Here is a 27,458-nt window from a genome sequence, read left to right on the forward strand (position 1 = left end):
ACACATGAAAAGAAATACATTTCTAAATTGGATAGAATACTCCATAGAATTTCAGACATAGAAAGAGTAAGCCATAGCAATAGCTATAAAATGTAGAAAAATGTACATTCACCACTATATCTGATCATAGAACACTAAAGCGAATCTAAAGAGCATGACTTTAACATGCTTTTTGAATAAAATCACTTAAACAATACAATAAAGTTCTTTTGTCAAATATGTGTATATTTATTGGATACATCTTTGAGGAGAAGGTGGTTGTGTTCAGTGCTCTGTCTTATTTATTGAAAGGCAGTTGATGTGAGTGGATTACTGGTAATGAAGATGTACTTTAATCCATATGAACAAACAAGAGAAGGCAGCATTTCTAGCACAATTGATCTTGATGCCTGGCCAAGGATGTGTGTGTGTGTGTGCTGATTTATACTTCTGCCATGAGCTGTATAAGGGACATTCCACTGAATGGGTGCCATTTGCTTGTTGTCCCACTCCCAAATTAAACTTAATTTGTTAAATCTTTTCAACACTGATTATGATTACGTACATATTTAACTATTCAAAATGTGTATTGGTCAACCTCAGGCTACGTTATTTTTTTTTTTACAAGGTTTGGAAGTCAAAGATGGCTGCATACTCTTTATATGAGTAACAGGACTGAAAGTAACAGGACTGAGTTTTTAGCCTAGGATTAGCTAATGCATGGAAATAAGCCACATGGCGTCATCGCTAATAGCATGACCACACTTAGTACATTCTAGTGATTTACCAAAAATCTGTATTTTTAAAATAAACAAATATCATCTAAGAAATGTAAGTAACAGGACAGTATGTTGACATTAACCTTATCAGTCAAAGTTTAAAAAAATCATCAAATATACAGAAAAGTAAATGAGAGAACTAACTTTTGGTCTTCCCATGGCCTTCAGAAGACACAACTGATGTAACTTCCTGTTGAGCATGTGATTTATGGAATGTTCCAAATTTGTCAGATGGGGTAATATGTTTGGGTAACAGGACTGAGTGAAAACCCAGGGACACGACTAAAATGTGTATTTTAACTAAGGTATTGTGGATTTCTTATGAAAAAAAAATACATTTAAACCATGGATAGGATATGGAGTCACACAACAGTGCAAAAGAAATACTGTTTCTGAAGGATTTTAATCATAATATTTCATAGTTAAGTATAAAAGTTAGAGTGCGGGGACAGGTAACACATGCTATTTTTCAGTGTTTTCGGTAGTTTTTATTAATCCTTACAATTATATATCTTAAATTTGAAGTCAGATCAATGTGCAGGACATTCTGCGTAATAAGGAAATGTATTTTAAAGGACATTTTTATGTGCATTTATACATATAATTTTCTAGGGACGGAAATGGCACCGATTCGGTGGAATGGCTCATAAGACTTTTAACAGACTACAATTTCAAAAAGCAATTGAGGACCAGGAGGACGTCTCCAACCTATAGATGGAAACTACTAAATGTTATCAAGATGTTATTGTTTGCACACTCTGTATTTGGAACCATACTATCCACCTTTAAAAAAACATATTAAAAATACTTCACTTAAAAGCTTCTCTGCATGCAACACTTACTCATAAATCCTTAATTCCGTGTTGCAATGTAGATACACAAATACATGTTGATGCAGAAGTATAAACCAGACTTGTGTGTATGTGTGTTGAATTAAAATGCTCCCTCTACACTGGGATCCACTTTCATCTTCTGTTTTCTCATCACTGCCTCCAGCTCAGTGGCTTTTCTTTCATTCTGAAAGACAGAAAAATGCAAATATTATATTCCATTTATCACACCAAGACCAGACTGATGTTTATTTAAAAAATATGTATAAAATTTATGTATTCTATCCACATTCACTGGATATGAGCAATCATGCACTCTGATTGGCTACTCTACTACTAGGATATCAGCTCCTATACAGTGAGTAGAGAAAAACAAAATGGTGGAGTGCATCAAGTCAGATATATCACTTGTTATTAAGTATTTAAAGAAACAGAAATAGCTAAAAGAATATAAGTCCTCGGGGCGGCATGGTGGTGTAGTGGTTAGCGCTGTCGCCTCACAGCAAGAAGGTCTGGGTTCGAGCCCCGTGGCCGGCGAAAGCCTTTCTGTGTGGAGTTTGCATGTTCTCCCCGTGTCCGCGTGGGTTTCCTCTGGGTGCTCCGGTTTCCCCCACAGTCCAAAGACATGCAGGTTAGGCTAACTGGTGACTCTAAATTGACCGTAGGTGTGAATGTGAGTGTGAATGGTTGTCTGTGTCTGTGTGTCAGCCCTGTGATGACCTGGCGACTTGTCCAGGGTGTACCCCGCCTTTCGCCCGTAGTCAGCTGGGATAGGCTTCAGCTTGCCTGCGACCCTGTAGAACAGGATAAAGCGGCTAGAGATAATGAGATGAGATATAAGTCCTCCCCCTCCCCCCAATATCTCCTGTTCCACACTCCAGCCCAGTCGGTGGTGGTAATGCACCTGTAAGTTGGTTTGCCAACTGGCAAAAAAAAAAAAAACCTAAAGAAGAAGAAAATGGCAGATCGTGTTGCTGAACCAACCAAGGACGAAATAAAAACTACTCGAAAGCAAAACCCCAAAAAATACAAAAAAAAGCAACAAAATAGGGAATAAAAGTAACTGATGGTAGGAACGTATTTTTTTTATTTTTCAAGAATTAATATTAAAGCATTTTTTACTATTTGCCGGATTGTTTACATTCTAAGTGGAAATGATTTTGTGGGATGCTTTGTATAAAGTCTTTATGTATATATATATAAAATATAACACGTAAATTTCCAAGCATGTGTGTTAGTGTAAGCAGGCCACCTCCAGCTGAACTTTTTGCACCATGATCTGGCTGTAAACTCTGGCTCCCTCTTGAGAAGAAACCTTGCACAGTTCCTCCTTACTCAGAGAGAAGAGCTGAGCTCCACTGAGAATCCCTAAACTGTTCACTGTGCTGAGAGAGAGACAAAGAGAAAAGACTTTAAATTTGCACGTTTGTAAAACAAACTACAATAAATGGACCGGCAAATTTACCTTCGTTGCATGTAAGAATGAAATGATACACATTGCCATGTTTGTACACATGCATAGGAGAGAAAGACTCACTCATCACTAAAGCCTTTGCCTCTGAGCCACTTCTGTACCTCATCCGGAGGCGATTGGTAGTTGAGAGGTACTGTAGTGTCGTTGGCTTTGTTGATAACCAACGGTCGTACTGATCCTCCTCTCTCGTGAGCCAGCCGCTGGGCAAGTTCATTATTCATGAGCATTACTGAGGATGGAAAGATGTTTGAAGAATGGGACACACTTTATTCAGTGCTCATGTTTCATGGCACATGTCAACCAATGGCGCCTGAGATTCCCAGCAACTGGATATATTTATTGCAAGCCATACTGCACAACATGGATCTAATAAACTTGGGTTATGACATCAAGTTTAATGTATGTAGACTGTACTATGATAACATCTACTGAATCTGAGGCTACGACCTAAGTCAATATCCAAAAATAAAACGTCATCAGTATGTGTCACTGATCTGCACTGCTATAGTGGTCAACAATGAAGCTAAGCAAGAATCGAGCCCATGTAATAGTGGCTAGTGTCACATTGCTCGGTGCATCAGTTCATGCTGCATTCCTATTGGTTGGTTAGTAGATGCAAGTCATAGCAGCAGTCACATTCTGAAACTGTCCGAATTTTCTCCCAGGCTATCATTGGTCACAAGACTATGACAACGGCCATCTTTGAACCTCTTTCACAGTGCAATGTAGGACAACAGTTTTGGAGCCACGACCAAAGACATCAATGGAACTTTTTTTTTTTAGGGAAAATTATCACTATTTTTTTTTTCTTTTGAGGTACTCTTTGGTTTTTAAGCCACTTCTGAGTCAAGATTAAAACAACTTTCTCATCTCACCTCATTATCTCTAGCAGCTTTATCCTGTTCTACAGGGTCGCAGGCAAGCTGGAGCCTATCCCAGCTGACTACAGGCGAAAGGCGGGGTACACCCTGGACAAGTCGCCAGGTCATCACAGGGCTGACACATAGACACAGACAACCATTCACACTCACATTCACACCTACGGTCAATTTAGAGTCACCAGTTAACCTAACCTGCATGTCTTTGGACTGTGGGGGAAACCGGAGCACCCGGAGGAAACCCACGCGGACATGGGGAGAACATGCAAACTCCGCACAGAAGGGCCCTCGCCGGCCATGGGGCTCGAACCCAGACCTTCTTGCTGTGAGGCGACAGCACTAACCACTACACCACTGTGCCGCCCCCCACAACTTTCTCATTTAAATTTATATTTCAATTTCAAAATGGAGCATCAGTAAAGCTGACAGTATAACTTTAAACAGGCTTAAATCATTGTTGAAATGTTGATTGTTTTAAATTATTGAGTAAAATCTGGTGCAAATAAACTCACAGATAAAATTCAATTTAACCAGACTATAATTTAATCTAAAACGGTGAAACCTGGACTTCTTCTACTCCACTCAAACTGGGGTTGATGTGGCCAGCCATTACATGTTGACATAAAAGTTGACATAATTTCTTTATTTTATTAAACTATGTTCTTAGCAGGGCGGCACGGTGGTGTAGTGGTTAGTGCTGTCACTTCACAGCAAGAAGGTCCTGGGTTCGAGCCCTGTGGCCGGCGAGGGCCTTTCTGTGCGGAGTTTGCATGTTCTCCCAGTGTCCGCGTGAGTTTCCTCCGGGTGCTCCGGTTTCCCCCACAGTACAAAGACATGCAGGTTAGGTTAACTGGTGACTCTAAATTGACCGTAGGTGTGAATGGTTGTCTGTGTCTATGTGTCAGCCCTGTGATGACCTGGCGACTTGTCCAGGGTGTACCCCGCCTTTCGCCCGTAGTCAGCTGGGATAGGCTCCAGCTTGCCTGTGACCCTGTAGAACAGGATAAAATGGCTAGAAATAATGAGATGAGATGAGATGAGATGTTCTTAGCAAGCTGGCTGATAAACATGTTAGTTGTTGCTAATTAAAATCTCTGTACAAATGTCAGAGGAAATACGCCATTCAGATTAACAAAGAAATCAACTGCATCACGGTGTGGTTTTACTAAAGGTTTTGCTTTTGTTTGTACTAAAGGTGAGTTTGCTTGTGTTGGGAAAAAAAAGAAAAAAGAAGTTACCTCTGTCTCCATCACTTCCCATTGATGGCATGCTGATGGGGCGGGGCCCTGTGTAGGAATTGTCTCCCCCTAAAGGGTTGGGTGCTGTATATGAAAAGCGTCCAAAGCCCGGGGGAGACAAAGGAACTTTCTATAGAAACGGAAGTATAGAGTTAAGAGTGTAGTAGAGTGTAAAGGAAGGAAATGCAGTTTTATTTAACTAATAAAAAAAAAAACCTAATAGAGCCAAAGTACTTCTTTCCAGTTAATGAGGTTAAACTTAACCCTAACGTTAAATCTAGGCAGAGCATTGAGTCATCAATGGAAGTTTCTTACAAGCTGGGATAAATGGGATACCCAGACATTTAGGGCCCCCAAGCCACAAGGGGGCCCTGTAAGAATGCAGGATTTAATGTGTGTAACTTTCTATAGAGAGAAGTGTATGTGCCTCACCATAGACGGCTTGTGCATTATCACACTGGAGTCTTGCTCTGTCTCATTGACAGGTTCCAGGATATTAGACAGAACAAAACCAATCTCGTCATAACTGTTCCTACACTTCCACCAACGCGTAGACGAATCCAGCACCTAGAAGAAAAAGAGATCAAAACGTTGCAGTAGATTTTATGCGCTCTATGTTTAAGTGAATGGCATGAGGGCAGTTGATTATGCTGAAATCATATTTAATTTCCCAAAGGTGAAGTGAATATTGGTGAATAATAGCTGAGATGAAGTCGAGGATATTATGAAGAAGAAGAAACCTTTATTTGTTACATGCACACTTCGATTCATCCTCTGCATTTAACCCATCTGAAGCAGTAAACACACACACACCCAGAGCAGTGGGCAGCCATACTACAGCACCCAGGGGGCAGTCAGGGGTTAGGTACCTTGCTCAAGGACACTTCAGGCCAAGGCCACCCCATGTGAACCTAATGCCGCTTTTCCACTACCAACGCGGCTGAGTTGGGCTGAGCCGTGCGGTGCTGAGTTGGGCTGAGTCGAGCTGAGTGGGGCTGTTGGAGTTGCATTTTGACTACAACCACGCTGAACCGTGCTGGCTGGAAGTGGGTGGACACATTGGGTGGAGTTAGCGAAAGTGGGTGGACGTCACGTGATGTTGTTAGGCAGCGCAAACAGTGACATCAGTGACCTTTTAAGCGGTAGTCTCACGACCCAGATAGTAAACAATAAACATGGAGTCATTAGTGTTGCTGGTCTTGGTGCTGAGGCTTGTTGTCACCGACAACGCCAACAGATACTGGCAAGAGCGTATAGATGAGGCGAGGCGCATAAGGCTTCAGAAATTCTCGTAATTCGTAATTCTTCTTCTTCTGGGTTTACGGTGTTTACAGATCCCAGCGTGCTTGCGGAGCATGTGAGGACACTCCTCCTCACCAATCAGCGCACAGGGGAGTGTCTGCTCACGCCCCCAGCCCCACTCGGCTCGGTTTGACTCGCTTCAGCCCCACTCCAAAACCGTGCGAGTTTTGGGTGCTGAGTAGGGCTGAAGCGAGCTGAGTCGTGCTGTTCTGAGGTAGTCGAAACGCGAGCCGTGTCGGGCTGAAGTGAGCTGAAGCGAGCTGAAAAAGGGTACTGGAAAAGGGCCATAACTGCATGTCTTTTGACTGTGGCGGAAACCGGAGTACCCAGCGGAAACCCACGCAGACATGGGGAGAACATGCAAACTCCACGCAGAAAGGCCCCTGCCGGTGGCTGGGCTTGAACTCAGAACCTTCTTGCTGTTAGTGCTAACCACTACACCACCATGCCACCAATATTCACTGAGCCTGAAGCGGATAATTGTTTTAGTCAAAATACACAGGTGATTATTTTTTTAAAATCATATTAAAAAATTACTTCAAACTTCAAAAGTGGTATGCAAATTTAATAACGGCGCGATGCAGACTTGTGTCACTTATCTATCCCGAGTCAATACTTTGTTTTAAAATCGATAAAATAAATCACAGTTCCACCTTACCTTTGAATAGTTTTAGAACAAACTTTGTAGCATCTTTAGTGCTTTTACTGTAGGAACAGCATTTTCTTTCATAATTTGTAATTCTTCCTCACTTACAGCGACAAAGTGATTGGCCGCCATTTTGCCGAGTCGCTCGAGATGATTATCGAGAAATAGTCTGAATCTCTCGACCAATCAGCACGCACGATTTCCTATAATCACTTCCGTATTTATACTAATTACATTTATAGAATTTGCGACTGTATTAACATCTTGGCAAACAGTAAGCTGAATGGGGTTAGTGTGTATACCTGGAGAGTTTCTCCATGCAGCACTGAAAGCTCACTGCTGTTTCGGGCCACAAAGTCATAACTGCAGCGGTACAGCTGGTCAGGAAGTGGAATTTCCACACTGTACAACAAACATACACACAATCATCTACTAGTCCGTGTAAAATTAAACAGGTTTACAGATAACAATGTGGAACTGTTCATGAAAAATGAGTGTATAATGTAGTCTGTGTGTTCAATATGTGGACTATTCATGCTAACCTCAATCAAGCATGCTAGCCATGCTAACCTCAAAAGAAGTACAAAGTACACAATCTGTAAACGTTTTCAGTTTGCCAAAAATATCCAGACTAGTTACTAAGTTGAAGGAAACCACTTTTATACTGTAGTATGGTTTCTTTTAAATGTTGAAGAAGAAATTACCTCATATAATAAACTATGTAAATAAGCTAATGCTTCCTAACAATAAACAAGCTAATGCTTGCTAACTTGCTAGCAACGGTTAAATAGCCTGTTAATCTAGGGTTATTTTTCTCATGTGGTTCAGTTAGTTATGAAATGAACACACTTGATCTTATTATTTTTCCTCAAAAGCTCTTTAATTCTACACTGATATTATGCTAAATGAGACAGAAGATGATTTATGCTAGTTAGCTCATTTAGCCATTGTCACACATTTTATTTTGTCTACTTTGAAGTCTTTCTCTGGTGCCTTAAAGTATCATTTAGGCTTTAAACAATAAAAGTTAACATTTTTTGGAACAGAGGAAATATGAAAAGCAATGTGACGGCATTCTGAGGTAACTTTATGTACAAGTGAAGTTAACTGACAGGCAGTTACATGATTGTATGTTTGGAAATGATAATTGTCACATACTGCCTACAATTATGAGGAATATGATATAGTATTTTTTTCGCAGTGTGGTTTCCATCAAATCCTGTGCTCTGATTGGCTGGCGAGCGGGTCCGTATCCTACGGTACAGACCCCAGTTACAGACCCCGGTTACCGACCTCTGGCAACTTGCGCATTCACAACAACAACAAACATAGTAGAATTTTTTGTCAACATTTGTCTTTTTTTTATAAGATTTATTTATAAGATTATCAAAAATCTTGTAAATTTTTGCCAGCATTTCTCAGGAGAATAGCATTAATTTTACAGCATGGATAGCGATAACGACAGCGTTCTCAGCGAAAGCGAGTTTTACTACCCTGAGGAAGAAGAAATAAAAGAAAACATTTCAGGAGGAAGCTAAAAACCTGTAACTGTTCCTAACGCTGAGCAAAAACATGGCTGAATCCAGAATGACTCAGTTTTGTATAAATAGGGGACTACATAGGCGGCAAAATGTAGTTTTTTTCCTGCCATGGAAGTGCACTTGTATACTGAGGAGGAAGCAATTTGCATTACAGCTGTGAATGAGGATTCAAAATGGCGGCTCGGCTCGGTTTTCCCTTTCGGGCGCTCTCGTTTTCTGTTAGAATTTGGTAAAGAAAAAAATTGATATATTATTTACCAGCTTAAGGTCGGTCCGTATGGTGAAATACCATGACCTCGGCCTTGAATACTGACCTCGGCCCAGAGGGCCTCGCTCAGTACTTTCAAGACCTCGGTCACGATATTTTACGATACGGACCTCCCAGCTGGTAAATGTATGCAGTATGTACTGGTGAAATTTACAGTATACAATACACAAGTATGCAGTTTTTAAATATGTGTATGCACATGTGCATTTATTTCACTTAGCTTGACCATCCTCTGGTCAATTTATGTTTTATATGTAAAGAATGATTGTTATAACGCTTATCGATTCTCACTTTGTGGGACTGGTATTTAACAAACTGGGTTAAACACTGGTCAAACAGATATCTCACAAGAATCAAAACAGGATAAAATGTGTATGTAAAGCCTCACAATAGCGAGCATTTACCTTTCATCTGTGAGCTGGAGAGGTGATGAGGGCTGGCTAATTTCTGACTGAAATGACAAGCAGAATATAATGAAAACAGTGTTATTTAATTTAATGTGGGAGATTGAAGTTTAGGACATGGTCACACTACAGCTCACGATGCTTTGTGATGAGTTATTGATGAAAATGAGGCCTTTGGTAACAATATTTCCCTGAGCTTCAGGAAGTATTCCCAAACCCATTTGCGAGTATTCGCCCCTTAGTTTGCCAATGAAAACATCGCCACCAAATTTCAGTACATGCATTGAAATTTTTTGTGATGTTTTTGGCCACTCATGAGTGGAGACACACCAAAGCACAACTCATGAAGCTCGGAGAACATTCGCTGTGCATCACACAATTGGTGGTGATGCTACCAATTTTTCATCGTCAAGTATTCACAAACCCATCATGAGCTGTAGTGTGACCAGGGCCTTAAGTGTGTGTGTGTGTGTGTGTGTGTGAGAGAGAGAGAGAGAGTTTGTATGTAAAACCTGTTGACGTTTCAGCAGGGCCTCTTTTTTGTTCTGTGATTCAACAGGATCTTCATAAGCTTGACCGTTTGTGTCAAAGCCATTAGGCTTCCAACCGTCCAGAAAAACCGGAGTATACGGGGATGCTGATTTAGCATGCTGTGAACTGACACACACACACACACACACACACATGCACGTATGCATATGGTTTTACTTTATATTAGCCTGAGTTCTGTGATTATTTGCATTACATAGCGCAGCCAGAGTCTCATATATAATATAAAACAGTCATAGTTTGAGTTAGGTTCAGCAGGCTTATTGAGGGTTCCTGGGTGTGACATGCTTATATTCTCTATTTGGCAAATGTTCATTGTTTTTCTTTGTTCATTGCTTCTTGTCTATTTTGCTTCAGGCATCAGAATCTGTACAGATGTTTCTTGTCTATTTTGCTTCGGGCATCAGAATCTGTACAGAATCTGACACACACCCAAAAGAGACTATTAAATAATCTACTAAACCTCAAGAGCTATAAACCGAACCATCCAAAAAAAGTAAAGTGAAAGCAAAACGGACAAGTTGCGACAGATCAGAGGTTGTGAAATGGTGGAACCAACAAAGTACGTATTATAGCTGATCGATCCAAAATACTGTAGTCGAATGGATCTGTGTTTTTTTTTTTTTGTTGTTCACAGTTCAGTGTTTTAACCATGACCCATCTTGGACAGATCTGAGTGGTGCAACAGAAAAGCATTCACTCTATCATCATGAGTTTTCAAGTTCGAAACCTAGCGGTGAGGGTGCAAACTTGGCCATGCTCTCTGTGTGGGATGGAGGATACATGCACAATCACAGCAACTCTAAGCAATAGTGGGAATCTATAAGTTCATGTACAGTATACAACAGAAGTAAGTACACCCCTGTGCAATATCACTTAAAGGTCAAATGATTCAAAATTGTATCCCCTTCCAGTAACTGCATTACTTTTGAAGTTGAACAAAAGGGTATATTTTATATAGCTATATAAAATTAAGAACTAACAGTTTAGGTTTACTATATTCAAAATACAAGCCCCACAGTAGGAACCTAATGCAACAAAAGTCAGTACACCTGTCATTACTGAAACTCAAATCTTTTATTTTTTCAATACTTCGCGGGGGGGAGGGTTCCATATTTATTTTTGATGACAGATTAAATCTTCCTTGGCATGGAGGATACCAGTGTTGTGCAAATTTGGAGGGATGGTCTGCCATTATTCAGAGACCATTTTTTTAGCTGCTCTTCTCTCCCCTCCTGTCTCTTCCCGCTGTCTCTCTCTGTCGATCCTGAGACACCAATGATGCTGACCTCTTCTACTCCTCAGACCTGCCAGATCCCTGATCCAGCCTGATGCCCTACTTCTGGCTGGAGTCTCATCACATTGCTCCTGTAGAGGACGGCCCCATGTGCACAGTCGAAAGTCGCACTTGGAAGTGGCTCTGGACACTTACAGTTTTGCTATGATGGCTGAGGACTACAATTGACATGATAACCTTAGGACTGCAGTTGTCATGAACTGTTTTGCACTCAAGTCTCCATCAATGAACAGTTGATAACTTCAACAAAATCGACTTCTTTTTAAAACTATAATGAATTTCCTGGTTGTACTTTGTGATGAACTAGGACACAGTTATAGAAGCAAGTTATTTATAATCATGCTATCTGTTATCACCCAAATGAGGATGGGTTTCCTTTTGAGTTTGGTTCCTCTCAAGGTTTTGTTCCTAATGTCATCTGAGGGAGTTTTTCCTTACTACCGTCGCCACAGGCTTGCTCATCAGGGATAAATTAGGGATAAAATTAGCTCATGTTTAAAGTCTTTAATTTTTTGTAAAGCTGCTTTGTGACAATGTCTGTTGTTAAAAGCACTATACAAATAAACTTGACTTGACTCTTTGCTAAAAGGGTTGTGTTGCACTGCCTTTCTCTTTAAAATACCTCAAAGGAGTCCTATTGAATTCTCGTCAGGCAACATACTCGGCCCGGTCAAAATCATTCTTGTGTGATTTTTGGCAGTGTGCCTTGGATCGTTATCATGCTGGAAGCTTCTGGAGACTGGGAGTCATCTTGTCAGCCAGTATTTTGGTATATCCACAGGCACTCATGGTGTCATCTATAAATATCATCTCCCCAGTACCTTTTGCAGTCATGCAGCCCCATATCACCACACTCCTACCTCCCCTCCATCCTTCACTAGCAGGACTATGCGTTCACTCTGGTAGTCCTGGCCAGGTTCATGCCAAACATGCTGGATCCCATCTGAGCCAAACAAATTTATCTTGGAGTCATCTGACCAAAGAATATGATCCCAATATTCATCAAGCTTCATGTCATGTTCATGTTTCATGTTCTTTAGCAAAGTTTAGTCTTGTAGTTTTGTGCTGAAGAACAAGGAAGGGTTTTTCTTGGGTGCCGTCCATAGAGGTTGACATTATGCAATGTCCTTTGCACTGTCTGGGCTGTCACAGATACTCTAATTTCCATTGGTGAACCTTGTGCCAAGTCTGAAGTACTTGCCCATCTGTTTTTCAGAGCTAGATAACACAGGGCAAGTAGCACACTGTCCATGGTGTCATTTTAGGAGGTTGGCCACTATGGCTCATTCTATACCTCCTGATTACTGTTGTGACTGTTTTGACCGATTAGCTCAGCCGGCTATAGGCCAGGCCAAGTGAGCTTATGCGATCACGCGTCGTCTGTCTGTCGTCCATCCACAATTTACAAAAATCACTACTCCTTCTACAGGATTGATCGGATTTTGATCAAACTCACCTACAATGTTCCCCAGGTGGGTGTGCATAAAAATTGTCAAGATGGTGGTGCCACCTGTCATATTTACGATTTTATGGGCATCTGAAATTTTTGGGTGACTTGTCAAATTAAATGCTACGCTTCAGAAACTGCTGGGACATTTTCACTGAAACTCACCCAGAAGACTCTTAAGACATAACAACAAGAGTTGTTCACCAGGTGGCGCCACCTACCATGGATGAGGCTCCAGAAGGGTCACATGCAATTTCACGAAAATCAGTACTCCTCTTACAGAAGTGATCAGATTTTGATCAAACTCATATGGAATGTTCCGCAGGTTGGTATGTATAAAAGTTGTCAAGATCATATTTAACATTTTATGGGTGTTTGAAAATTTTTGGTCACTCGTCACACCAAACACTACTGTTCGTAAACTGCTAGGATGTTTTCACTGAAACTCACTCAGAAGACTCTAAGATATATTCCAACAAGAATTGTTCACCAGGTGGCGCCACCTGCCATGGAGACACAGGGTTCATATGCAATTTCACAAAAATCGCTACTCCTCCCACAGGCTTGATCAGATTTCAAACTCACACACAACAACAGTGGCCGGGATGAGCTACAGCCTCATTGAGGCTTTTTTTTTTTTTAGTTGGTCACCTATCTTCCTGTATCCTTTTCCATCTTTGTGAAGTCTCAAAATCAGATTTTCCATTCCTCTGGCAATTCTTTTCCATGTGCAGCTTTGATGCATGCAGACATGCACATAGACACCGCCCACAGGTCTAACACTGAGAATGTTCTGATGTCCAAAGGTCATTTTACAACAATGTTCATGCAATTAGGCAGATTGGAAATCACAGGCATACTCAATTTTGTCTCAGTGATCACAGGTTTTCTAACTTATGTGTCAATGATCGCAAGTGTATTCACTTTTGTTGTATGTTGGGGCCTGTATTTTCAGTATAGTGTTTCTAAAGTATTTGTTTATTTGTGGATGGCACGGTGGTGTAAGTGGTTAGCACAGTCGCCTCACAGCAAGAAGGTTCTGCCCAGCAGCTGGTGGGGGCCTTTCTGTGTGGAGTTTGCATGTTCTCCCCATGTCTGCCCGGGTTTCCTCCGGGTGCTCCAGTTTCCCCCACAGTTCAAAGACATGTGGTTAGGTTAATACGGGGTGGCCTTGGGCTGAGGTGTACCGCAAGTTGGCCTAGTGATTAGCGTGTCCGCCTCTCAATCGGCAGATCGTGAGTTCTACTCACAGTCGGGTCATACCAAATACCATCATAAAAATGGTACCTACTGCCGTCTGGCAAGGCACGCTGCAATACAGATCCGAGTGGGGAGTCAAACTCTCGCGGTTACCAGAGGACTAGCCCCCCACTGTAACCCTAGCTATGTAATAGGTGAGAGGCTGAGCGCTACGGAAACGGAGATCGGAGATCCCATATGGCGTGGGAAGGACTTTGATTGATTGATTGATTGATTGATTGATTGATTGATTGATTGATTGATTGATTGATTGATTGATTGATTGGGCTGAGGTGCCCTTGAGCAAGGCACCTAACTCCCAACTGCTCCCTGGGCGCTATTAGCATGGCTGCCCACTGCTCTGGGTATGTGTTCACTGCTTCAGATGGGTTAAATGCAGAGAGGAATTTCACAAGTGTGTGATGAATAAAGTTCTTGTTGTTTTGATTATTTATAAGAGAATATACTCTACTTGTCAACTTAGAAATCATGCAATTATTGAGAGGTGATATAATTTTGAATCATTTGACATTTAAGTGATATTGCACAGGGGTGCATTCAATTCTGTTGTATACTGTATGTGGAAGAGGGTAGATAGCGCTTGCCTCGGAGTGTGTTATCTTGCCCTGTGATAAGGTTGGCTGGCTTTACATGTCTTGAAGGAAATATATTTTAGCCTGGTAGCTGGTGTGTGATAGAGGAAAGTTGGCTGGTTGGTGGGAATTAGCAAGTGACTAAATTAGGGAGAAAATAGGGAGCGATTGTTCTCAGTTTCAAGTTCAAAAAAGACGTCTCATCTGTTCTGTGGTACCGTGAAGTGTCACTGTGAAACAAAGCATAAACACTTCAGAGTAGTTGGTAGGCTGGTTGGTGCCGGTCATGTTACAGGTTATAGACCAGTCTATAGTTTGCAGTGATTGCAGTATCTAAAATGGATTATCCAAAAGAACCCAAAGCCTGGAGCTCAGTGTCCAAAAGTGTGTCATTACACACACAGGACAACATACAGAAATATGTCCTGTGGTTCTATTTAGATCACAAATATGCTCTAATGCCATGTATTTTTGTTGAATGTGTATCTTTAAAAAGTTATATCTGTTTTGTGGTTTGAAACAGGCTGAAAAGAGGGATTTGTGCAGTCCGTGGTAATTATAGTTTTCGTGGTCATGCTGAAAATTTCACAAAGTGGAGTATGGTGCTCTGGTGGAGTATGTGCTCTGAAATGAGTCAAAACCTGTAATACTGACTTTGCCTGGGTCCAGTTGGGGCCGAGAGAGCTCCACAACTCTTTTTCCTCCTGCGTGAGATTCTGCTGCAGTAGAGAAATGGCTCCATTGGTCAGTGCAGGACTGGACACGCCGGCTGCCAAGTCAGGACCACCTGTAGTTTTGACCATCTGGCCACACACACACACACACGCATCTATATACAGTACGTACAGTACAGAATTTGCTTTTATATTATTAAGATGATCAGTTTTATATAAAGTCCTTTTATGTTTCTAGAAGCATGTTATTGACAAATTGCTATTAATTTGTTTGACTACGGTGAAACTAATCGGAAAGTTGTGTAGTTACGAGAGTGAAGAATGCAAGTCTTGACCCACTGACAGGTTCTGGGGTGAGGAGTTCTACATTTTTCAACCAATACACTTTTCACCACAACTGAAGCATATATGTGTTTACCACAAACAGGATAACAGAATGGAAAACCTGTTCACTCAAAACTCCCAATAGAAGGCTAAGGGTAGCTGTTGGGGCAACAACTGTTTCTGCAAAACATGTATTTTTGTAGAATGCATTTGTGAATACTGCAGTCAAATGTATTTGTAAATTAAAGTCTAAATCTGTTGGGGTTTTTTTTGTTCTTTCAGAGATAGAGCTTCTTTAATAGCCAGTTATCCATGTGAGGAGAATTGTCCATACTTTCAGCAATAAAAAATGAATTTATTATTCAGGAAAAGAGGCAGAAATTGCTACCATGTTGTGATGGTAAACCTCATCTCATCTCATTATCTCTAGCCGCTTTATCCTTCTACAGGGTCGCAGGCAAGCTGGAGCCTATCCCAGCTGACTACGGGCGAAAGGCGGGGTACACCCTGGACAAGTCGCCAGGTCATCACAGGGCTGACACATAGACACAGACAACCATTCACACTCACATTCACACCTACGGTCAATTTAGAGTCACCAGTTAACCTAACCTGCATGTCTTTGGACTGTGGGGGAAACCGGAGCACCCGGAGGAAACCCACGCGGACACGGGGAGAGCATGCAAACTCCACACAGAAAGGCCCTCGCCGGCCCCGGGGCTCGAACCCAGGACCTTCTTGCTGTGAGGCGACAGCGCTAACCACTACACCACCGTGCCGCCGATGGTAAACCTATGTATGAAAAAAATTGTATAATGATTTAAAGCTTTGTTCACTTAGAGTACATGAAGAGAACACTGGGCCTCATGCAAGGGCCGCATGAATTTAGTCTGGCTAACGCGACTTCAAAGCTCTGCGAGCATTTGGTCTGGCAAAGATATTAAGCCCAACCGTTTCCCAAAGTGCGTGGTTGACCCACCTCCCTGAAATGCCTCAGTTTGCTACTGGTCGAAGCCAGAAAAGGCTGTGACGAAGCTTAAACCAATCACATCACTCTTTCCTCTGACGTATGTGACGCGACGGGGCTAACTGGTAGATTAAACTCTTACCGAAGCCGGTCGGGAGCAAGGCAAAAACGTCCTTCCTTTCAATAAATACCTCCAGGGCTGCTCTTTGCTCCGTTTTCAATGAGAACTTGCTCCATGTTTGTAATGTTTCTAGTGAATGAAGCACTTCCGGCATAGATTCTGTAAACAATCTATGGCTTCCGGTCGCAGTTCTACTACGTCAGTGCCTTGAACACGCCTCTACCCAGGGCCATTGGAGATGCTCAAAGTTGATTGGCTCCCGATTTTTCGGGAGCTTGGAAGAGCTGTAGATAGCTTGCCTTGCCAGACTAAGCTCGCAACAGGCCCTCGTGTTGCGTCACACTTAGGATGGGCGGGCCCAGGCTAGCATGAATTATCTCAAATTCCTCTTACTTTTTTCATATGAGTGTGCCACGTCAGATTCAGCAAATGCTCCTAAATTTAGATAATCGTATAAATGAGCTTGCGTAAACATGATAAATACAACCTGTGCGTAACTCACCGCATATACAAGAATTGTAAATTAGCATAATTAACACCCCAATAGTACCATATCAGGCTACGCATCCTGCCTCATATATCAAGACGTGTTCATTCATGAAAATGGCACTAAAAACAGAAAAGAAGAACTTTACAAGTTCAGCGATTGAAGTCTTGCTTTCAAAGATAAAATTAAACTTAAATGACTCAATACTTTAAAAGTAGATGGTCTTTCGATTTCATAAAATCAGTGAAATTCCTTCTGAAATTTGTTCATTGTGATATGTTTATTTCTGTAATATCTAAAAAAAAAGCAAGCCACACTCACGTCCTCCATTGTTCTCTCCTGTTTCAAATCTGTATCCCACAATGCCTTGCACAAACAGGGAAAGCCCACCATGTGATGCATGATGTAGCATCTTGTATGCATCATGGTGAAGCAAGAAAAAATAGCGGAGAATTTAGGGCCATGTGGCCCTTAATTCATTAATTGTTCTATTTTTTTTAACTAATAAAATTGGAAGTCTGTGATTCGAATTCAGTCACTTTCAGTCCACTAAACAAAAATAATTGGGTGTCAGGGAAAATTCTTTTTATGACCTACACTTGAAAAATCTGAAAGGCAGTCTACCTTTAAGGCATTTTGCAGTTTGAGATGTTTATATCGATATTGTACTATTATACAATTGCATCAATAACCAATTTAAAATAACAATGGTATTATTAGTTTATATGAGTAAATTTAGAATTATAATTTGAATTGTAGACTCAACCAGGATGTCATCATAATTATAAAGTATATAAGATTTTCAAACTCAAAATTTCATGAAATATACAATCCATTACTGAAAATTCAAAATACGAGAAGGTTGGTGAATGTGGCAATCAGGCCACTTAAGAACGAATCTGTTCATACAGGTGGTTTTTGCATGAGGTTGATTGTGTTGATTGATTTGGCGAATGTGTGGCGGTCTGTGAAAACCCACTGGATGTTACTGCTAGCAAGCAGCCAAAAAAACATACTGACATCTCATCTTCAAGAAATGTATTTACAATCTTTATAATCTTGCCTAGCTTGCCTTCCTGTAAACATCATATGGTGTAAAGAGCAAGTTTAACAAACATAGTGGTAAAAAAAAAAACAAACGAGACTGTCAATGACGGTGTAGCTCACTCTGGCCCTGTCTAGTCCAGAAGGAACGATCTAAAGTGGGCCACCTTGCGCAATAAATGTTGCAAGCAATATACACTATATACAGGCTATATCCACCCTAGGAATACCAACCTATTTGCCAGAAAGAATCCAAAACGGCGAGGAATTGACCGAGAAGAAGCGATTTTTGTTGAACTGCTCATTAAGGCTTAATTAAGTCCATAACTTCATTAATAATTGCAATTAAGCAAATTGGGGTAGAAGTTATATGCACCCTAGGTACCCCTACCTTCATGCAGAAAGAATTAAAATCGGTGAAGAATTGAGGAAGAAGAAGCTATTTGTGTGGAAACTGCTCGTTAGGGATTGATTAATTACTCCATATCTTCATTATTAATTGGAATTATGCAAATTTGGGTAGAAGCTATATGCACCCTAGGCAGACCTACCTTCCTGCCAAAAAGAATACAAATCAGTGAACAACTGAGAGAGAAAAAGCGATTTTCGTGAAATGTGGACGACGCCGGATGGACGACGGGCAACACATGATGGCATAAGCTCATCGCCTATCAGCCGGATGAGCTAAATAATAAAATAAAATAAAACTCTAAGTCTATATGTCTTTAGCTGTCTAAAACCTCACTAGTTAAGTGTGAATTTCACACAGTAAATGTGATCGAGTTTTGGGATAGCTACGTACTGTGCTGCTGCCACGTGATTGGCTGACTGGGTAATTGTATGAAAGTGGACAGTGAGTGTATAATTTCATCATGTGAAAAGGTTTCCCAGGTCACTGTCGGGAAGGTGAAGTAAATGAACAAAGACATGTTCATACATGTCAACGTATATGGAATGTCCGTATTTTATATGGATTTGATTCAATAAACGTAGTATACGGGCGTATAAATAAAGTTATACGGATTCTTTAAAAAAACTTCAATATTTATTTAGAGCTATAATCAATTCCCACGATGATAAAAGTGCATAACATTTACAAACGTACTGTACACCACAGACAGCCAGTAAAGAGTCTTATGAAATCGCGCGTTATCTTGTGGTAGCGAGACTTCATTCCACTTTTGATCATGCGCACACCGCATTGCGAGAATCCCGCCAACCGGGAAGTCATAGACATATAAACATAGACGCCGCCTTCTGCGTAGAATCATACGTCATCCTCGCCGCCATATTGGCTGTGGCAAAGTGGAGATTCTTCAACCGTCTCTGGTATAGCGTCTAGACAGTAGCCAAGAATAAAGATGCCTCATTCATGTGCTGCGTTTAACTGTACCAACAGGTTTACCGTCCAAACGAGATCACATGGGATTACCTTTCACAGGTGAGACTGGAAAAATACTTTTCATTGTATTTGGTCATTATAACGTAATTTTACGAACAGATTTTTCTGACTTTGTGGCTAATATGAAGTCTCGTGCATAATAGCCGCTCGGTGAAACCTGTCTTCAAACAACGAAGTATTTCCTTCGTAACTACGCTGATAACACTTTGTGTTTTTGTCAAACATTGGAGCTTTGTATTCATTCTGAAGGTTTATTGTTATTAATATTGAATAAAAAGTAACTGGGATATATCATTGTTAATTATCATTCAAATTTTAGGTAAATTATTTTAATTTGCATCTTATACAGATTTTATAAGGGAAATACAGATTTTGGAGGTTGGTTATACAGGTTTGATTGACCAAAGGTTGACATGTATGCATGTTTGCTGTAGATATTTTCTGTCTCTATCTGTGCACACTAACCAGGTCGAGAGGAATGAACAGGTGATGCAGAAGCTCCTCTGAGTTTGGATTTGCTATATCTGTCTTCAAACAGTCCTGGAATATGAAGCAACATACTGTACAGTAAGTGTGTATAAAAAACTAAACCAGCCATAGATAATAATATCACTACAGTTTAAAGAGAGACTGTGATGAGAGATTACATTACCAGCAAACTGAACGAGTATTTAATCTTCTGGAAAATGTCCACAAACTCTTGTTCGGATGGAGTGTTTACTTGTTCTGTCGTCATGACATCATCTACAGTGTGCACACACACACACACACACACACACACCAGAGTCATTATATTTTTAAAAAAGTACCATAGTTTTTACTCATTTTTAGATGTCCCAATCCCTTTGTCTCACTCCTCTCTTACAACCCTGCTTCTTCTTCTTGCTGGCCATTTTTCTTTTCATATTTTGCTGCAGAGTTCGCTGAGCATCAGCTGCCTGCTGCAGGAGGGCCATGAAGCGTTCCACATCAGAAAAGCAGTGGTTTAACAGCTCCTGGGAGACAGACAGCATGCTCTTTACTATGTAATTTAACACCCACCCACCTACCTAGCTATAATCAATATCCATTTCATCAAATACACCTGTCCTATAAATGTGCTTTGTATGTGTACCATTACCAATTGAAAGCCCATCATACTCCATTCAGTCCATCAGTGGAATCATTGGGTTGAAAACCAAAACCCAAAAATTTCCAGCTAACATCGGTGCTGTGGTGAAACACTAATACTGAAGGCCAGAGAACGATTAATGCCCTCTGTGCATGGGGAAAAAGAGCTGTAATCTACAAGGTGTACAGATAAGATATGTGTGTCAAATACATTTTTCAGAAATTGAATGAGTGGATACGCTCATATAGATAGTTTTCACATGATGTCACAGAGTCGGGGATTCCCTGGTGGCGGCCATCTTGGAGGGCTAGCTTACCGTACGGGTCACTGAGTACACATTGTAGCGTGCGAGTTACATTCATTTATATATTATTTACATTTATAGTTACATTACTACTATTTAAAGCTAGCAATGGTGCACACCTGTTGTATTCACGGCTGTCGTAATAGGTCAGATGATGAAGTCAAGCGGAGCTTTTATGGAATTCCCACTGTACGGGAGCACGAAGGCGAGCAAACAAACTCAGCATACAAAGGAGAAATCTATGGCTTGTGAGAATCAACCGCAAGGATTATCAGCCTTCCAAACACAGCAAAGTCTGCTCCGATCACTTTATAAGTGGTAAGTTGTTTAAATAAACAATCAATTGTGTTTAAGTTTGTTTTTGGAAACCAAAACATCATGTAAACAATCTCTGGAGAATGCCTAACTGGAACTGCTGAGTGTACGTTTACATTGTAATGTACACTTAATATCGCTCGTTTGTCACGTTTCTATTTGAAACTTGTCACTTCACTCACGCAAGGGTCATTTTTGAAAAACATTTTAGGTCTATTCTGTATGATTTAATTTGTGTTTGGGATGCAAACAGCGCGCCTTTTGGCGGATGCCACCTGAATCACGCAGATCTGTTTTTTTTGGGGGGGGGGGGGGGGGGGGGGCGTTGGAGTGTCTGATTATAATTTCAAAGTAAATTCTGTATTAAAATTACTAAATAAGCAAATCCGTTACAGTCCATGAAACAGGAAGTATAAGGATAAGAAAAAAACAGTTTAAATCGGGAAGCTGCGCACAGCCCGAACGGTGTGCAGGACTGCACAAATGTGTGCAGCTTCCCGATTTAAACTGTTTTTTTTCTCATCCTTATACTTTCTGTTTCATGGACTGTAACGGGTTTGCTTATTTAGTAATTTTAATACAGAATTTACTTTGAAATTATAATCAGACACTCCAACGCCCCCCCTAAAAAAAAAAACGGATCTGCGCGATTCAGGCGGCATCCGCCAAAAGGCGCGGTGTGAATATATAAAGTTGTATATATCAGACAGCCTTTAAAGTTTGATGAAGTCAGTTTCAGGCTTTGGCAGCCCTGCATAGTCACTTGAAAATGCATCTTTGTCCACTTCATAGGGGTCAATTCCCCCAATCAAGGCCAGTTTGGCTGCATACCATTGTCGTGAGATGTCTAATGTATCTATATACTTCTTCTGTTTGCTTGATTTTGCCGACATTGATCTTTATTTTAGAAAACTGACTATATAACTTCATAAATTCGTCCGAGATAACGTAGCCAGTAGTGGCGATGGTCCGTTTTGTTTGCCCTCCAAGATGGCAGCTGGGGGGCGTTCCCCGGAATGCCGTGACGTCAGTGAAAACTATCTATACACTCAACATCACACACACTACCATGTCAGTGTCACTGCTGAGCTAAATGTGGTTAGCCATCCGGCAATGGCTCTTTAACAGTCCTTTTCCACTGATGGATGCGTTAAGGGAGGTTGACAACCTGTACATAGGACCTGATAGGCTATAATCAGTAATTGCACACAGGAATTTACAAAATGGTAAAATAAATACTTAAAATAAATAATAACATTTCCATCAAAGACCTAAATCTGTGTATATCTGTACCGTATATGCATTGACAACTTGTTCATACACACCACGTCATGTTCTGGATGTCTAATTTTTTCCTTCCTTTTCACTGCAAGAAGAAAAAAGCACACATTATATAATTATTTATATAGTATCTGGTGATGGTTGAAAATAGCAAAGTATTAATAGAATAATAAAATGCCCCCTATCTTGTTCCACAGACAGCCAGTAAAACAGAGGACACACCTTGGGTATAAACAGGCTGGTCTGGAGAAAAAGGTCTGAGTAAAGAATGTTTCCTGGGAACAACTGGTGGGGGATTCATCTGAGAGAGAGAGAGAGAGAGAGAGAGAGAGAGAGAGAGAGAGAGATGATTCAACAACATTCTCTGCAGTCTTTTGTCAGCTGTCTCTTTTATCCTGCAGTACACAATGTTCCAGACATATAATTTGGGCAGGCTTTAAGTTTATAGACGTGACATATATTTGACAGTGGTAATAATTTGTATACTTTTGGGCTTAGGGGTGTTGGCAGGTGGGGTGAAGTGGTGCACAATACGACTACAACTACTACTACTAAGATTAACTGTTGTTGTAGTAGTAGTAGTAGTAGTAACAGTTGGCAGCGGCGGCGGCGGAGGAGGAGGAAGAGTAATAAAAGTAGTTGTAGCAGAAGGAAGAGTAGTAGTAGTGGTACAACCCCAATTCCATAAATTTGGGACACTGTGTAAACTGTAAATTAAAAAAATGCAATAATTTGCAAATCATGGAAGCCCTATATTTCATTGAAAATAATACAAAGACAACATATCAAATGTTGAAACTGAGAAATTTTATCTTTTTTTTTTGAAAAACATTTGCTCATTTTGAATTTGATGTCAGCAACACATTTCAAAAAAAATTTGAGACAGGGGCATGTTTATCACTGTGTTGCATCACCTCTACTTTTAACAACACTCTGGAAACATCTGGGAACTGAGGAGACCAATTGCTATAGTTTTGAAAGAAAAATGTTGTCCCATTCTTGCCTGATATACAGTTTCAGTTGCTCAACAGTTCGGGGTCTCCTTTGTCGTATTTTGTGCTTCAAAATGCGGCAAATGTTTTAAATGGGAGACAGGTCTGGACTGCAGGCAGGCCAGTTTAGCACCTGGACTCTTTTCAAATGCAAGTTAAAACCATATATAAACAATATCCAGAAACAAATTTATGGAATTGGGGTTGTAGTAGTAGTATGTACAGCCCCTGATCCATCCTGATGCCCTACTTCTAGCTGAGGGTCTTATCACTTCACTCCTGTGAAGGATGGCCCCATATGGACAGTCTAAAAATACAGATGGCTCTGGACACTAACAGTTTTGCTATGATGTCTTAGGACTACAATTGCCATGATAACTTTAGGACTGCAGTTGTCATGAACAGTTTTGCACTCAAGTCTCCATCAATGGACAGTTGATAACTTCAACAAAATAGACTTCATGTTAAAGCCAAACTGAATCTCCTGGTTACACAGTTGCACTTTTTGACCATATAGGACACACTTATAGAAGTGAGTTATTTATAATCATGCTATCTGTTATCACCCAGATGAGGAGGGGGTTCCCTTTTGAGTCGGGATGGATGGCTGTAAGTGCAGGGGGAGTTTATTTACAGCAGGCATGCAGACAATACAAAAACATCAAGCAAAGGCAGGGTTATGCAACAGGCAAGGGTAATACGAGATGCAAACAAGATGTCAGAAGAAATGCAAGGAAACAGAACACAGAGTCGAGAACCAGAGAAGCACAAAACAATATAAGGCTTTGTAATGTGGAGTACCAGGTACAATGTGTATACTTTGCAAAGTCTGTGTGCTTGTAAAGTCCTGAGAAGCACATGCCATGATTGCACTCTAATCAGGAACAGGTGCAAGGTAGTCTTTGGTGCGCATGCCACACTCAGAACGCCAATGCGTGTGGACGTGACAGTCTGGTTCCTCTCAAGGTTTCTTCCTCATGTTGTCTCAGGGAGCTTTTCCTTGCTACCATCACGTCAGGTTTATTCATTAGGGATGAATGTATAAGTTTATATGTTTAAAAGCTTTCTTTTTCTGTAAATCTGCTTTTCGATAATGTCCATTGTTAAAAGCACAGTACAAATAAATTGATTGACTGATTGAATAGTAGTAGTAGTAGTAGTAGTAGTAGTAGTAGTAGTAGTAAGAATAGGAGGAAGAGGAGGAGTTGTAGTAGTAGTGGTAGGAGTAGTATCATCTCTGCCTCACTGCATATAAATTATTCCTAAAGTGTTACATGGATCCTCTACACTGTCCTCTTCCTCTATCCTTCTCCACTGTACAACAGGTGGAAATTTTTAGTGTCTGTTTTTATTCGTGTGTTTGAATTGTGTTTAGGGTCAGCAGTCTGACTGAAAGCTTTTTTGGCTAAACCTTGGCTGGTAGGTAAAGGTATAATGATTAATTTTATATAACAGCAGTTCGGGGTGGCACGGTGGTGTAGTGGTTAGCGCTGTTGCCTCACAGCAAGAAGGTCCAGGTTTGAGCCCCGTGGCCGGCGAGGGCCTTTCTGTGCGGAGTTTGCATGTTGTCCGCGTGGGTTTCCGCCGGGTGCTCCGGTTTCCCCAACAGTCCAAAGACATGCAGGTTAGGCTAATTGGTGGCTCCAAATTGACCGTAGGTGTGAATGTGAGTGTGAATGGTTGTCTGTGTCTATGTGTCAGCCCTGCGATGACCTGGTGGCTTGTCCAGGGTGTACCCCGCCTCTCACCCATAGTCAGCTGGGATAGGCTCCAGCTTGCCTGTGACCCTGTAGAACAGGATAAGCAGCTACAGATGATGGATGGATGGATGGATGGATGGATGGATGGATGGATGGATGGATGGATGGATGGATGGATGGATGGATGGATGGATGGATGGATGGAGTGTCTGCTCTTTATACCAGACAAAGGTAAAGCTCTAACTCCAACAGAGAGAAAAAAAGAGAGAGGCCAGTGATAGAACAACTGTTTATAGCTGCTATAATGTAAGTGATAACAGGAAACAGATGTACAGTGTCTCATCTCATCTCATTATCTCTAGCCGCTTTATCCTGTTCTACAGGGTCGCAGGCAAGCTGGACCCTATCCCAGCTGACTACGGCCGAAAGGCGGGGTACACCCTGGACAAGTCGCCAGGTCATCACAGGGCTGACACATAGACACAGACAACCATTCACACTCACATTCACACCTACGGTCAATTTAGAGTCACCAGTTAACCTAACCTGCATGTCTTTGGACTGTGGGGGAAACCGGAGCACCCGGAGGAAACCCACGCGGACATGGGGAGAACATGCAAACTCCACACAGAAAGGCCCTCGCCGGCCACGGGGCTCGAACCCGGACCTTCTTGCTGTGAGGCGACAGCGCTAACCACTACACCACCATGCCGCCCCGATGTACAGTGTGTCATTCTTAATAAAGTTAAAAAATGACAATCATTGGCAAGTTGCTGTGGTATAAGAAGAATAAAACATTTCAGAACATCCTGTTATAGCGAAATAATCAACGTCAGTGTTTTATCACTAACTTGGGCTGCATCACACCACCCCATTGTTGATTATTTTCCTCTAACAGCATGTTTTATTTCTTACCAAATGCATTATGCAGTATATACTTCGACATCTGGGTCTGTCTTTGAATATTTGCCTGATTCTACTAGTCTAAACAAGTGTTAACCAGAACAAATGATCTATTTAGTTGTTCACTAAATCCTTTGTGAATTGAGATGGATGTACTGGATCACAGTAAACACTAAAGCCTGCATTTCTGTCACTCGCCTGCAGAGAAACTTCCGAGTCTAAGCGATGTTATCTCAGCTTAGATTTCTGTAACCTTCCTTAAATAAAGAAACAGAAACATGATCTTTACCAGATGAGAAAAAGAAAATCCTCAAACAAAATAAGCTATATTTACTCAGGTTATAGAACAAACCGGAGCAGGATTGTGCAATTTGACCCGGTGTCAAGTGTCTGGTTTTGATTTGCTGTGAAAATGTATTTTAATTATGCCATAAGCACAAGATTTATACCAAATCTAGCAAAATTATACCGTCAAGGCCATAATGAAGGTTTCTGAGGCTTGTAAAACAAAACTGTTTGTAATCGTCACACCATATAAAAAAAAGGAAGTATGATGTGGTATCATGAAGCTGTAAAATGCCTGTCGTTTAGTAATCTTACACGAGAACATGTAAAGTGGTCAGGTGTATCCTGTACATGTGTGCAATCTTATAGGTACACTGGTTGTTTTATGAGATATTTGAGAACCAGGGGTGACGTAAATCACATACCATTACATGGCATTACATTACATTAATGGCATTTAGCAGACGCTCTTATCCAGAGCGACATGCAACGTACCCAGAGCAGCCTGGGGAGCAGCTGGGGGTTCGGTGACTTGCTCAAGGGCACTTCAGCCATCCCTGCTCGTCCAAGGAATCAAACCAGTGACCTTTTGGTCCCAAAGCTGCTTCTCTAACCTTTAGGCAGTGGCTTCCAACATATATGATAAAACTGTTCGAGTCTATAAACTGCACTTAATTTGATGTTTAGCACCAACGTTAACAGGTTTTTGCTTCATTGTACTGATTTTTAGTATCATCTTAAAATATTGCAAAGGAAACATGAAATGGGATCACAATTATAATAACTCTGTTGTAATTATATATATATATATATATATAAAACAACAGTTATTATAATTGTGATCCCATTTCATGCTTCCTTTGCAATATTTTAAGATGATACTAAAAAAAGAGAGAGAGGATATAAAGGTGGTATGAAGATATGAAGTTTATCTTCAAGCGGTGAACATATTTTTGAACACAAAAAGATAAACATATCTTCAAGCCCACATGAAATTTTCTTTTTATTATATAGACACATTCACAAACAAAAACTATGTAAATTTATCAAAATAATTCATTGATATCTCTTCACGAGTGAAGAT

General features: G+C 40.8%; 1 protein-coding gene across 7 annotated transcripts in view; it reads right to left on the minus strand.

Annotated features, from left to right (window-relative positions):
- Positions 1-204: 204 nt before the first annotated feature.
- The window catches only part of eps8l1a (eps8 like 1a), a 28,668-nt gene continuing 1,414 nt past the window's right edge, over positions 205-27,458 (minus strand). For 3 of the 7 annotated variants that reach the window (XM_060901958.1, XM_060901957.1, XM_060901956.1), the window contains 14 exons: positions 22,717-22,795; positions 22,539-22,579; positions 20,349-20,478; positions 20,136-20,227; positions 19,949-20,023; positions 15,119-15,267; positions 9,852-9,996; positions 9,340-9,386; positions 7,429-7,528; positions 5,611-5,745; positions 5,179-5,308; positions 3,126-3,291; positions 2,841-2,973; positions 205-1,775 (listed from right to left, as the gene is read on the minus strand). In XM_060901958.1, the coding sequence (XP_060757941.1) occupies positions 1,692-1,775; positions 2,841-2,973; positions 3,126-3,291; positions 5,179-5,308; positions 5,611-5,745; positions 7,429-7,528; positions 9,340-9,386; positions 9,852-9,996; positions 15,119-15,267; positions 19,949-20,023; positions 20,136-20,227; positions 20,349-20,478; positions 22,539-22,579; positions 22,717-22,795 (1,506 nt within the window). In that variant the 3' untranslated portion in view covers positions 205-1,691. Of the gene's footprint in view, positions 1,776-2,840; positions 2,974-3,125; positions 3,292-5,178; positions 5,309-5,610; positions 5,746-7,428; positions 7,529-9,339; positions 9,387-9,851; positions 9,997-15,118; positions 15,268-19,948; positions 20,024-20,135; positions 20,228-20,337; positions 20,479-20,603; positions 21,487-22,281; positions 22,395-22,538; positions 22,580-22,716; positions 22,796-26,287; positions 26,347-27,458 lie in introns of those variants that run through there. The other 4 variants (XM_060901959.1, XM_060901961.1, XM_060901960.1 and 1 more) reach the window with 4 other exon arrangements.

This window comes from Neoarius graeffei, chromosome 20, assembly GCF_027579695.1.
Source record: "Neoarius graeffei isolate fNeoGra1 chromosome 20, fNeoGra1.pri, whole genome shotgun sequence".
Lineage (NCBI taxonomy): Eukaryota > Metazoa > Chordata > Actinopteri > Siluriformes > Ariidae > Neoarius > Neoarius graeffei.